We start from the raw sequence: 14,350 nt of genomic DNA, 5'->3' as shown, positions 1-14,350 counted from the left end.
TCCTTCGGTTAGTGAGACATTGTTTTTGGTGAAGTAAAAGAAAGAAAAAATGGAAAGGGTCAGAGAAGGGAAGGTTCAAACACACTGAAGTCGTTGTTCCCTATCTACAGTCGTTCACATGGCCAGAATATTCTCTATGCACTGTCTTATACTTGGGAGAATATGTAGGATCGAGGAGTGACAGTAACACTTTTACACAGGGGTGTAAACTTCTTAATAGGTTAGAAGGTTATTGTTAGTATGTTGCTGTTGGAAGGGCAGGAGGGAGGGAGGGAGGGGTGGCATCTAAAGATCCCGAAAATCCTTACTGGGTAATCTTTCCTTAGCTACAACCCACTTCATCAAATACATGGATTCTAATGCAGCCGTGCATTAGACTGTGCACCAGATTGCATGCCAATGTTTATTCCGATCTGTTTGGGACTGTTTCTTCCAGATAAATTAGTCCATCCCCATCAGCCCCTACCAGCATGGCCATGCTGACAGAGGCTGATGGGAATTGTAGTTCCTGAACATCTGGAGAGCCACCCCGGCCTGGCCTGGGCCAGGGGTAGGGAACCTGCGGCTCTCCAGATGTTCAGGAACTACAATTCCCATCAGCCCCTACCAGCATGGCCATGCTGAAGGCTGATGGGGTGGACCCTGAGCATTCTAACTGGAATCGAGCCCCAGTGAATTTTAACAGAGTGCCGCCCAGTCCTGCGCGTGCTCGCTTCTGCCCGTGAGAAGTGTCACCGTGTCACAAGCGGATGCGCAAAAAAGCCTGACGCCTACGAGCAAGCCCTGGGGACCAGTGCGCATGCGCTCAAGAAGATTCCGCTTGCCTAAGTGAATGGCAGCTGTCAGCTCAGACGCCTGCCCGGGCAGCCGAGTCTCCCCCGCCCTGCAATCTGGGGGTGGGGCTGCTGGGAAGGAAGCTCCGCCCTCCGAAACCGGATCATCCAGTCCGACGAGCTGCGGTGCTGTGCACGCTTCTTTCTCACCTCTTAAGGCTGCTGCTGCCCTCTTAGCGTCCGCAGACGGAGAGCATGAATGAATGGATGGAGAGACTATGTGGGAAGGGGATGCCCTCTCAACTGCCTTTGGACAGCTGACGTCCTCCCTCCGCAAGCTCTCCAGGCAGCCTGAGATTCTCCTTTCCCAGCGTCCAGGCAGGGCGCGGACCTTTTCCCCACCTTTCCATTCAAGGCTCATTCGGTCCGTAATGAAATGGGGGGGTGGGGGGGGGTGGGGGTATTTCTAAATGGATAGAATTGCCTTGCACCTTTGGTGCTTTTTAGTAATTGTGTGGAGGGTTGCAGCCGTGGCGTCGCACACTTCCTTAAGACTGGCTTCTTGAACAAACCTGCCTGGAATCATGTCACGCTTTTCCTGCAATCGTTTTAACTTAACCCGATTCGTGAAATTAACGTGTGCTGCCTGAACAAATCCGGCGCAACACCCGTCGAGTTTACTTTGGAAGTCAACTGAACTGAAGTCAATGGGGCTCTGTTGCCAAATCAGTTCAGCTATGACAGAGCTGTCACTGCCTTGTAAAATGTCACCCTATTCGTCTGTCTGCTAATCTGTGCTTCCATACTTTGTAGAGGGGAGGGAGGGGCTGAGGAAAGGCGGCATGGTATAGTTCAGCCTCCTCAGATCTCGGCAAACCACCTCAGTTTCTCACTTGCCATGAAAGTTCCTTGCTGGGATCGCTAAGAGTCAGCTGTGTCTCCGCAATGATTTACACACAAACGCACACAGCTATCACCTAGCCTGGGAGGGTTAAAATTTGGAACCCAGACCCTTAATATTGCTCCCCGATTTCTCGTAGCAAAATTCCCATCTGCCCCAGAAGTGACCGTTTTTTCTCCACCATCCAGTTTCAAGAGCCCGTCATTAGCCCTGTCTCATGTTAATATGAAGATATTTGTATCACCCCTTTCTACCCACAGGAGAGCCAAAGCGACTTGATTTGAAGGATCTTTCTGTGTCTCCATTTTATCTTCACAACAACAACTGCGAAGAGGAGGAGACTAGCCCAAGGGCCGTCCCAGCCCAGTTCCTACCACAGAGCTGAGATTCGAACTCAGGATTCACAGATCCTAAACTGACACTCACTGAAATGTCACTTTCCCCCCTCCCCACCCAGGGTCTCAAAAACCCGGGTTCCAGAGCAGCTAGACACGAGTGTAGTAGCCCCTTAGAGAGGAACAAGCATTTCGGGGTGTGAGATTGCAAAGAATCAACTCTCCAGGGTGTTGTGGTTTTTCCGCGTTGTATGGCCGTGTTCCAGTAACATTTTTTCGTGACGTTTCGCCTGCATATGTGGCCAGCCACAGATGCAGGCGAAACGTCAGGAGAAAATGCTACTGGAACCCAGCCATACAACCGGGAAAACCACAAGCCCTAGTGATTCCGGCCGTGAAAGCCTTCGAGGAAATAATCAACTCTCTCTTTGTCAGATATCTAAGGAAGGGAGTTTTGACTCTCATCTCACAAGGATATCTGACGGTGATGGGAGCTTTGGGCTCGGGAAAACTCAAACCCCGAAAATCGTTGTACGTCCCTAGAGGGTTAGTAGTTTGGCACAAGCCAAACTGTTCCGCTGCAGACTCCTGAAACTGACCCTCCGTGGGCTTCCTGGTGGGGCTTACTCCCAAGCAACCGACAGCTGGCTTCATGAGTTGTCAGGGGCAGGGCTCTCCAAAGCAACAGCGCGGAATAAAGCCTCCCGACGGGCGCTCGGGACAGAAGTCAAGAGGCGCCCTCGGGACTCAGCGCCAGCCGCGCAGGTGCCATTGCCCCTTGCAGGGAACCACAGGCGTCGAGTTTCACTGCGAGTGGCCACTTTGCTGGCCACCGCCCACGGGGGGTCCCGCCACAAGCCAAACTTGCGAGCCGTCGGAGGGGGCCCCTCTGTTTTACGGCCCCCCTTGCCTACCTTTGCCCCGCCACACTCTCAGCTCCCCGGCCCAAGCCCCTCTGGCGGCCGCTGCCCTTGCCTCCTCCCTCGGCCTGCCACGTCCCTGTTGGAAGCAGCCAATGGGCGGGCGCCCCCAGGTGTCTCTTACCTGCACCACGTGGGGAGGGCGGAGTGGGCAGGTAGGGCCACACCCCAAAACGGCCGAGCCTGCAGCCATTGCGTGCCTGCCAGGGGTGTAGCCTTGCCGTTGGTTTCCCTCGCCATTAAGCCACCCAAAAGGAAAAAGGGGCCCTCCCCTCCAAAGGCCACACGGGGCATGCGCCTTCCTCCTCAGAGGAGCAGGTCCCGGGGAGTCAAGGCGCGCTTGGGGGGCTGGAGGTGTGGGACGGTGGACGGGCGGGTTGGTTGGTTGGTTGGGGCGCGAGGGCTTGGGGGTGGGTGGCCGCTGGGTGCCTCTGGGCCAAGTTGGTGAAGGTCGTTTCTCCCTTGGTGGTGCTCCTTCTTCTTCCTCGTCATGACGACGTCTCCCGACTACCTGGTGATCTTGTTCGGGGCCACAGCGGGGGCCAATGGGGCTAGGCTGGGATCGGATGAGCGGGAGTTGATCCAGCTGCTGTGGAAAGTGGTGGATCTGGCGAACAAGAAGGTATTTGGCTGAGGGGAGAGGGCTCTGTCGGGGAATGCGGAGAGCCCCCTTCTGGCTTTCTCCCAGTCGTGCATGGTGGGCTGGGCTGACCTCCATGGAGCCTCCTCGTTCCTCATTTTAGACGTGAGACCATGTGGAGGTCTGCTGTGTCACCAGAGAAAAAGAATGGAGAGGTGGGACTCAGTCTGAGTGTGGGATTTGAATGTTTGAAAGCCCTGGAGGGTCGAGCCAACATTGAACTGTTCAACGTGTTGCCTACCTGTAGTTACTGCTTCTCCAAGAGGCTGGAAAGTTTGAATTTTGGAAGGCACCTCTGTGATATCAAAGGCCACAGTCCTCCCTACACTTATCTGGGAGTAAAACCCATTGAACCCGTTGGGGCTTCTTTCTGCAGAAACGCTCGTAGAGGGCCACACCATAAGTAAGGGGGAAAGTGCATCTTAAACACTCTTCGTCCAGCGACTGGGTCTGCCAGTCTGAGTTACCTGAATGTCAGTATCTGATCTTCTTTCTTGAGGCAAGTCGACAGAAGAAAATGTGGGGGGGAAAGGCTAATCTCTTATCTTCCCCCCTGCCCCTTTTTATTCCTGGAGGTGGGAAATCTCCACGAAGTGCTGATCAAACCTGACCTTTCGGAGCTGACGGAGGAATGCCAAGAAGAAACCCAGAGTATGTTGGACAGCTTGATGCTGGCCCCGCAGCTGGAGCAAGCTCTGAGACAGGTAAGTCCTCTCCCCCTTTACCATTTCCACAAGAAGTAGTTCTCTTGCCCGCTTCTGTCTGGGGTTAGTTCTAGGCTTGCATGAGACCTGAGATGTTCAGACACTCCATTTCTCTCCAGGGATGGGTTGGGTTTGTTGTGGGAGGGTGAGGTGAGTCACATAGGAGGAGACGGTCTGTTCCACTTTCAAGGCCCACGTGTGCTTAGCTCAAAAGGGGAGAGTCTTTCTCATGGAGCATGTGAACCACATTAAGATGACATTGTGATTATTGTTGCTGATTCTAGCGATTTGCAGGCTCAGACTCTGCTGGTTTACATAGAAGTAAATCTTGGTGAACTCAGTGGGCTGGACTACCAGAGAAGCACAGATAGACTGGGAGAGTGGAGGGTGTGATTTTTCCAAAGCCTTTGAATCTTCTCTCATTCAAAACCAATTGATTTTCTCATTGTTATCTTCATTTTGCCAATCCTTAACCATTCCTTTAAGAAAAAAAGCTCAAAGGCTAGAAGGAATTTTGTTTGAGAACTGGAACATCCTTTTTTGTTACTACAAACTAACATGACCTGCTGACTGGAATAAGTTAAAGAGCAAATTCAAACAAATTGAGAAGATGTAACATCTAATCACTGCCCTATTCTTTTTCCGATGGGAGTTTTTTCATTGTTCTATAATGAATTATAAAATGAAGTATAGACTAGGTGAAATGTAAGTATAGAATAATGATGCACAACCCAGATGTTAGTTTTCAGCTTAAGGGCATCTTATGTTTATCTCGTGTTGCTTCAGTGAAGGCCGGTGTGGTACAAAGGTATTATACTATATATATATATAAACCTTTAATGGCATAATTAAAACAGCAGCAATATACCAGAAAAATGGCGACCTCAGTGTAATGATACAATCTCCAGTACAGTTATAACCGTTTGCTGATGACAGAGCACAAAAAGTTAGCCAACGCTTCCAATACACTTGCAGAACCACAATCCAACATCGTTACCACAATTGATAGATTAATATTATCAATGGGGGGTAGGTATTATACTAATATCTGGAAGATTAAGGTTCAAATCCCCACTTAGGCATGAAAACTTGCTGGGTGTTCTTAGACCAGTCATACACGCTTTAACTGACCTACTTCACAGGATGGTTGTGAAGACGAAGTGGAGAAGGGGACAGCAGTGTTGTAAGCTGCTTTGAGTCCTCATTGGGGACAATAATAGGGTATAAATAAAGTAAATTAAACAAAGTGCTTTTTGAAGTGCATCTCTACAGACTGCTTTAACTGAGATCTGTAAAGATAATTTGAAGGCTGATCCCGTTCATTTGTAGGTGCTGGTCCTCTGGAAATGTTTCCTGCCTCTCCCAGAGACATGCTGAATAGTGTTTTAATAATAACTTCTGCGTGCTAGAAAGTGCATAAAATAACTTGTTCTAGACTTGCAACAGCCTTCTAAAGCAGGCTGGAACGAACAACTCATTGTCAAGTTGCCAAATCTAAGGAGTTCATATTTTGCCTGCACTGAAAGCATAGAGCTGTGAACCTAGGTTTGCAGAAGCAGGTGTTCTTCTCTAGGCAAGTAGTGCATTTCATTTGAAAGAGGAATGGAATCATATGTACTGGAAAAATGTGTCTTCATGTTGTAAGTGTTCTATTTTCTGTCTTGCTGCTTCTAGTTTAACCAGTCTGTGAGCAATGAACTAAATATTGGTGTGGGTACTTCATTCTGTCTCTGCACTGATGGGCAGCTTCATATCAGGCAGGTTCTACACCCCGAAGCATCCAAAAAGGTAAGGGGACTAATTCCTTGAATTCTGCTTAACCATTATTGATGAGTGGATTATTGCTGGCTTTATTTTGAGGATTTTGCTTAAAATCTCAGATACTCATGAATTGCCCCTTATCCAGATTCATGGTAGGATTCTGGTGATTTATTCTCTGGCAGCACTTGGAATGCTTGGAAAAGTGTATCTTGTAACCAGCAATACGATTTTGTATATTTGCATTCCGTACAACCTGCTGTCTTTGCTTGTTGCTTTTATTCAACAGAACAATGCCCTAGCAATGAACTGTGTAGAACTGGGCACAGCAGGGCAAGTATTTTCTAGCATTGACCTTAAATTTAATATTGCTTCCTTTGCAAGGTACTCCCTGACTTTACAAGCATCAGTTGGAAAAGGTTGAATTTGAAATTTTAAGTCTCACAGTCCCAGTCTGAGGCTTGCTGCTTACATATTGGCTTGTTTGGGAAATTCTGCAAAGTTTGAGATACTGTTTCTGTTAAGAGTACTTCCTAAGTCAGGGGTGGCCAACCTATGGCACTCCAGATGTTCATGGGCTACAATTCCCATCAGCCCCTGCCAGCATGACTAATTGGCCATCCCTGTCCTAAGTGATGGTTTCTTACACATCATTGCTGCATTTAGAAAAAGAACAATTTAGGTGTTCATTATTGCATTTGCACATGCTTTGCGTGGTTGTAGAGATGTGATTTCAATGCAGGTTTCCAACTCACGATGGCAACTGTTTATGTTTGAAGCTGTTTTTCCTTTGGTTCTAGCTGGCCAAGCTTTTGGAGCATTTAACTGTTGTTATCATTTTTTGTTTCTCTGTAAATGGTTTAAACTATATCCTCTACATTGAATGCTATTGACCTTGAATAAGTGTTTGTGAATATAGGGACATTTGAATCTGTCTGGGACCTGAGTATTTTATTGTGCTAGAAAATAGTTTGAACAAGGGAAGACATGCCTATTTAGTGTTGCTAACTTTCTTTCCCTTTGCATGGAGAGAAAATTTGTTTTCTAGTGGATCCATGTACCACTTCTCACAAAGCTGCTGAAGCAGATAATAAAGAGCAATTAAACTGTCCTCATTTATAAACATCTCCTTCCTTCTGTGTGCTGTTGAAGAAAATGCACACACATTATTGGAAAACTGAAACCCAAGGTCAGACTTCCCTGTTCAAAACAGACATCTTATTCCTCAGCATAAAACTCCTAAATGTTCATATTTTCACAACCGTCTTTCCCCTGTGCTTTTGCACTGATCACCTTATGGTAGCATTCCTCCTTTTGTAGTCTGTGTGTGTCCATGCTGTCAATCACAGCTGACTTATGGTGACCCCTGAGGGTTTTCAAGGCCAGAGACTTTCAGAGATGGTTTGCCAGTGCCTGCATCTGTGTGGCCTCAGAGAGTTCTGAGTGAACTATGACTGGCCCAAAGTCACCCATCAGGTTTCATCTGGAGGAGTGGGGGATCAAACCTGGTCCTCCATGTTAGAGTCGACTACTTTTAACCACTGTACCACTAGTTTTGTAGAGGCTCAGCACCTAGGACAGGTATTCCTAATATAGTCATTAGCCTACAATTCTTGCATGTTTCTTCAAAGAGCATTTATGTTTAACTGCAGTCATTGCTAACCTGCTATCAGTGATCTACAATGATGCTTTCAGCATTATACTTTATCTGAGCAGGATTAAATACATAGTATATTGTGATGCTAACCATACAATTACAGTTGTATGTCAGCCCCAGTTACATTGTGCTCCCAACAGATCAACCTTTTCCAAAAATACATACATTCCAAACTTTTAAAATAGCTGGAAGCAGATGCTTGTCAAAGCATGGCCATTCAGAAATCAATCTGCCACAAAAGTATGTCTCATATATGCCTCTCATATATATATGTGTGTGTGTGTGTGTTCATATATATATATGTGTGTGTGTGTGTGTGTGTGTGTGTGTGTTCATATATATATAAATGTTCACATATATGTATATATAAATGTTCATATATATATTGCTTCTCCCCTTTCCTATTCCGTGCAGATTTTTAATTCTTGCCTAAGGTGTACTGTACTATAGGGGATCAAGTGTACAGAAGTTTTCTTAGACAATTGGGGAGGGAGGGGGGTTAGTTGTAACCCAGGCCCATTCATTTATTATTTTTCCAAAAACTCTTATACAGTTCATGTGATTTGAACACCATGTGCTTCCCACTAAAGTAAAATTGAGTCTTGAGGCTTTGGAACTGTACAGTGTCACAGAACAAAAAAGGATTTAACTGGCATTCATTTTGGAAGTTGCTGAGTAACTCACTCACAGTTTCCATAATTTGGGCAGTTCTGTCACTGCATCATTTAGTACCTGAGTCTCTCCATCGTTCTGTATCTATTAAGAAATGTTCCTTTCATTTTGTCTGGGATCCCAGCCCTAAAATGGACTTTACATCTGGGTTATGAATTCTGGGTCACAGAGGAAGTCTGAAGTAGAAGTTTGCTATAAGTTATGTACAGCATAGTCCTCAAGCAGAGTTACACCCTTCTAAGTCCTTTGAAGGTGGAAGGGTGTAATTTCGCTCAGGACTGCTTTTTTAGAAATGCTTTTCATATTAAAGATGCGTACTGGAGGAAGGAATAGGCTGGTTATGGTACTGGAGAAAATAGGTATGTGTTGTTCTTCAGGCTTCTGTTGAGAACAATCAACGTTAAATTTCTGGAGATCAGAACCAACTTCGTTAGATAGTCTGCATTGATTCCTGGGGAAAAACCCTTCTATAAAACGTGCCCTTTTTCTCTTGTCCTTTGCCTTAGTGGATAGTTAAACTGTGTATGTGGGAGTAATGAGTATTCCCGTTGTAGTGTAACCACTAGTTGTGGTTTTATAATCTACAACAGGTTGCACTTTCATCTTTAAGTATTCACAAGGGAGAAATTTAGCAATGTTTAAGTGCCTGATGAGTGGATTGCAAAAGGGCTTGTTATGATAGCTGAGCAGGCGTTCAGACTAACTGTTCAGACTGTTAAGTGTGCAAGTTGGAAAAAAAAATAGATGGATTCTATCTTGGCTTACCAGAAGTAACCCATTCTCTTGCAGAATATCTTGTTGCCAGAATGTTTCTACTCATTTTTTGATCTACGAAAAGAATTCAAGAAATGTTGTCCGGGCTCACCTGAAATCGACAAGTTGGATGCTAAAGCCATGGCAGAACGTATCCTTTAAGAAGCAAAACCAAGGGTTAAGAAATGGTACCCCTTCAGAACTGTAATTGCCTCCCCCTCTCCCACAGCGATGGCTAGAAAAACATGCTATAGTTCAAAATGTTGCATATTTGTATCTTAACTGGTGATGTTTATACTTTGTTACACTGAGCGTTATACTAGTGCAGAACTTTGGATAAATGTGTGAAAAAAATGTTCGGTTGGCACTCCCTTAAGCTCTTCAGTTCATGCAAGATACAGGCTTGCAAGGGTGTGAGGCAGCTGACTGGAACAAGAGGGAGAATTTCTCCCTTCATACTTTGTGGGAAAACTCTTACCACTTGTTGAGTAAATGGGGGTTGCTAACCTGGTCAGTTTCCTCTCTTTTCTGCAAGGGAGGAAACAGTTTGATTTGGAGTGTTGAAGTGTTCTCTGCATCCTCTTATCTTGGTACTATGGTTGCAGCATCCTTTGCTTCAGCCTGACTGTTTGAAGAGTGTGTTGGTGCAAAGTCCTTCTCCACCAGAATCTGTTTATGTGCTGGGGCGGGTAGTGATGAAGCTCCGTGTTCTGTTTCCATATACATAATCTGCGTGCCTTTACCGGGGCTTATATACTGCAGTGGCAGTATGCCACAGTACGATGCAGAGAGAGTTTTCCCCCTATGGGGCTGGGAAGAAGAGGCAACCATATAGGGCTCTCCATTAAATTTAGTGAGAATATTTTTATACTGTTCCTTCTCTAGGCATAAATTATGTGATTGGCAGGAGCAGGTCTGACTTCTATACAAACTTATAAACTTCTAATTAAGCTCTGATTCTCCCTGAAATAGCCTAACTCTACCCAGATCTTTCAGCCTTGCTAGTAATCTTTCACTGCAAGTGGTGACTAGTAGTACAACAGTAGTAATAAAATGACCTTGGATTCCTTGTCCAGGTTATCTTTGATCTCTATGGAAAAACCAGTTGAGCTAGAGATAGAATTGTGCTGTTAAATCTTCTGTGAACTTTTTAGATCATTCATTGCTACATTATGGTTGTAGCAAAAATGGACTCTCTTGGTTAACTTGTAAGCAAATGTACTGTGGCATGAAGTTATATAGGTCCAAGAACCTACTTTCTCAAACGCTTTTTAAGAAGAACCAAATCTAATTACTGTACATATTTCTTGATGAGCAAATCTAGATATCAGCTTTATGCACATAAAATGTCTATAACCAGCAAAAACCTGTTAACAACAGATGCAAGTCATCCATATAAAACAGGAAAACAAGGCGCATGCAACGAAACTAACACAACCATTTTAAAATTGCAAAAACAATAAATTTCCATAAATCTTGAAAACCATAATTTATCAGGCAAATGTACTAGCATTCCTGACTGTCACAATCTGTTCCCTCCTAGCCTGTGAAGGGTTAAGTGTGAAATTTTAAAAACTCCTATCACTTTACACTTCTTTCCATTGGTAGTTCATTCTCCTTGGTCTGCACATTTTTTGTCAGTCCTGAACACAGCAAGCTATATAGGGGGGAGTCACACAGTAGGGCCAAAACAAATGCTGTATGGTTGATGTTTGTTTAAAAAAACCAGACCGCCCCCCCCCTCCCAGTTGTGCTTTTAAAATGATGATCAGCTGTAATCAGAAACACTGAGAGGAGGACTGGCTTGATGTTCTTCCCTTTTGGCTGTTTCCCACTCAGAATTCTTCCTCCCCTGATCTGTTTTTCCACTCTCTAGGAAGAGATGCTGTGATGGAAAAGGAGCAGGGATGATTTTTAATTTTTAAAAAACCAGGAAATAGCTGACAAGCTGTTCTGGTTGCCTTCCTTTCACCCTTGACAAGACTGCTCTTGGTTCTTTTTTTAAGGAGGGGAGAATAACTACATCCAATTTTCAAGAGGTATATTTTGGTTTGTCATCTGCTGAGAGCAGACTGCTGTTATATGGTAGACTTTGTTTTATATCTTAACCAATAGGATTCCATTTCAGGCTTTTGTAGTACCTGGGTGCTTTGGATTCCATTGAGATTCTGGACTAATTTGTTTTTTAAGAATTTATCTTTTAAACTGTTTAGCGCCGGATAGCTCTGGCATCTATCTGATAAAAGTTGTATGTGATCTTTACTTCGGATAGTAGAAATGAATTAATAGATAGTTCTGATCTTTGAATTATTAATAGCAACCCAGACAGAAAACCTTCAGAAAATGTCTGTCTTTTATTGAAAGAAGAAATAATTCTCTTTATCCGGCAAGGTGTTAGAAAATACAACCACATGAAAATTAACTATAACAATGGCAGAAAGTGCTGGTAATTTTAAAACTTCAAACATTTCTCATATTTGAATAAGTAAAATTTAAAGCAAGCCAGATTTCAGATTCCTTTAAACTGTCTTTAGGTATTTTCTATAAACCCAAGACGTGCACGTAAACAGAAATCATATCACTATTGTCTGAGAGCTCTATACATAGAAATCTGATTTGTTTATCACATCAGTGCATTAATATAGAAAAATAGCTATCTCATCTTCACTCACTAGCCCTTTTCTAACATAAAAATGGGATCATAGATAAATGTTTTGTTCTTAATTGTTGTTCAGTTAATCACACTATTGATGAAATAATCAAACGTATTGGATATTTGCTTATCTGATATTTTTCAGGCCAAGATTAGAAGGCTAAACTTAATTATTAATCTCTATTAGAAGGCAACAAATTGAATATTTTTGTAACTATTTTAATTAACTGTTAAAGAGTAAAGGGAAAAGTTACACTATCAGATTTGACCAACAGTTGAATCTGATGAGCTCAAAACTACATAGAAACATGCAAAATCAGCAAGAAAACTTTGTGATAAAATCTTACTACAATCTCACCCTATCCCCCCTTTTTACTACAGGCCCTGTTTCCATCCCCACCTGGGATCCCACAATCCTCATCATAGCCTTTTTGGTAGTCATGGGAACTCCGTTCATTTTTTCACACACAGAAAAGCTGGTTGGTTTTCTGTCACAGGTAGTAAATATACCACAGTAGTGTGGCGTGTAATTGATTATAGTTTCTAAAACACTTCACATCACCTTTGAAAGTTGGAAATGTTCCTCATGCATCTGTATGGTATGCAGTTGGGTCACTGACTTGGGCTGGGAAGAGCCGGCTTCATAGCTTCAATCAGCCAGGAGGTCACTGTGTGATTTTAGGACAGGCACTCTCTTTCATCCTGATTCGTTCCACAGCTTTGTGTGGGAGGAAAGGTGACCCAGTAAGTTCTTTGGAGTATAGGCAGGGTTTTTGAAATGAGGTAAATGATGATTGTTGGGTATTCTTTCATCCCCCTCCCCTTGTTTTGGCATATAGAACTGAATGCAGCCTTCCAAATGAGGTTGTACAAGTTCATAAAACGTAATAGAAGTTAATTAGTTTATTAAGAACATTGCTTAAAGCTGCTAGCAAGATATTTTTTAATCCAGTTTTAAAAAGCTAAACAGGTTAAAAGAATTATAGGCACTAAATGCTGGAGAAGCATAAATGAAATATTGAAGAAGAATGAACAAAAATAGGTGAAGAGATTTGTTTTCACTTGGTGTCTGAAAGATGACAAAACTGGCATCAGGCAAGCTTCAGAGGGGAAACATCACATAACAGGGGAGCCACCACTGAGAGTGACCTGTCCCTGCTCACTACTTACCACATTTTCGTAGGTGCGGGCTCTAGCAGCAGGAGTTGCAATGACGGTCTTTCGTAGTAGACAGCATAATATGGGCAAAGAGATCAGCCCTTCACCTACCCTGCTCTCAGTTCATTCTGTGCTCATTTAGTACTTCAACCCTGAGTTGCACCTAATGGACACAGGTTGTCATCCTCTTCTCTGCAATAGAAAACATGGTTAAATACCTATCAGTAGAAGCCTGCAAAGGGGCTGTTTATGTAACCTCTATCTGTGGGTTCTGTGGGCAGAACTTGGAATGAGTTTGCAACAACAAATTTTAAAAACAAAATGGTTTACTTTCTTAACATATAACATATAACATCAACATTTAACATCACACTTCAAGGTTTGCATTTTAAAGTCCTTATATTTACAGTCTACTGATACTGCCAAGTCCAATTCTTCTTTGCAAGTAGGTTGGCTCCTGAAGACTCCAAGGGCTTGATGAACAGGATTCAACATGATGAAGGTTTCCAGGAGAACTCTCACCCATTACAACCACAAAAAGAAACCCTTAACAAGGTGTTAAGGGCTTATACAAACCAAGGTCCGAGTCTGGTAGCCTTGTCTCCTCCAAACTACATGAGGTCTGCAGCCTCTTGCTGCTTTGAGTCTCTACCCCTTACTGGGTCAACCCATTCTGAGCATGGGGGTTACATTTACAGACAAGAAAAGAGGTTTTTGTGTGGGGGGAGGGGGACCTTCCCATGCTTGCATAGATTATTAGTTTTATAGCTTAGTGGAAAAGGAGTGTACTCATAGGTCTGAAAAGGAGAGAGAAAAGAAAAATAGCACCCTAGAAGAGGCTCATCCACACAACACAAGCAAAACATCCTCAGGACGTTAAAAAAGACATCCTCAGGACGTTAAAAAAGACAGTTTCCCTCCAAAAAAGTTTGGATTTTTAAATTTTTTATTTTATTTTTGCTGAAAACAAAAACAAACTTTTTTTTTTGCTCAAAATAGACTTTGCCAACAACATTAAAAGAACAATTTTTCTGAAGTCGCTTTGAAAACGTTTCCTGCTTGCTGTGTAGAGAGCAGGAAACGTTTTATCTTTTCCACCCGATTTGTGACAGCTCCCACTTTCCGTTTGGCATCTCATGCCCATCATTTTCTGCCACTTCAGGCCTCTCCATACCACCTGCCAGTGGCAGAAGGTTCCCACAGACATTTGCTCTGCTTTCAGCTCATCCATCTGCCCTTTCTGTTTGTAAAGTACATGAAGTTAGTTTTCACTGCCGATTCTGTATTGGCGTCATTTTCCTTTTGTTGTTATTTTCAATTAGGTATCTTCAAAGCTACAAAGACTTGATTTGAGAATTGTTCTCATATTGAGTCTTCATAGCTTCGGACATACCTCGTTGGAAAAAAACCAACACACATGTGGAAT

The 14,350-nt window shown here is 43.6% G+C and overlaps 1 protein-coding gene across 3 annotated transcripts in view; it reads left to right on the top strand.

The window, feature by feature from the left end:
* Nucleotides 1–3,322: 3,322 nt before the first annotated feature.
* Nucleotides 3,323–14,350, top strand: part of ESRP1 (epithelial splicing regulatory protein 1) — a 38,274-nt gene continuing 27,246 nt past the window's right edge. For all 3 annotated transcript variants that reach the window (XM_048508453.1, XM_048508454.1, XM_048508452.1), the window contains exons 1-4: nt 3,323–3,551; nt 4,145–4,273; nt 5,948–6,061; nt 9,150–9,264. In XM_048508453.1, coding sequence (XP_048364410.1) covers nt 3,420–3,551; nt 4,145–4,273; nt 5,948–6,061; nt 9,150–9,264 — 490 coding nt within the window. In that variant the 5' untranslated portion in view covers nt 3,323–3,419. The remainder of the gene's footprint in view (nt 3,552–4,144; nt 4,274–5,947; nt 6,062–9,149; nt 9,265–14,350) is intronic.

The sequence above is a fragment of the Sphaerodactylus townsendi genome, linkage group LG09 (genome assembly GCF_021028975.2).
Source record: "Sphaerodactylus townsendi isolate TG3544 linkage group LG09, MPM_Stown_v2.3, whole genome shotgun sequence".
Lineage (NCBI taxonomy): Eukaryota > Metazoa > Chordata > Lepidosauria > Squamata > Sphaerodactylidae > Sphaerodactylus > Sphaerodactylus townsendi.
The sequence above is the reverse complement of the archived record's forward strand: the minus strand, read 5'-3'. Positions and strand labels throughout refer to the sequence as shown.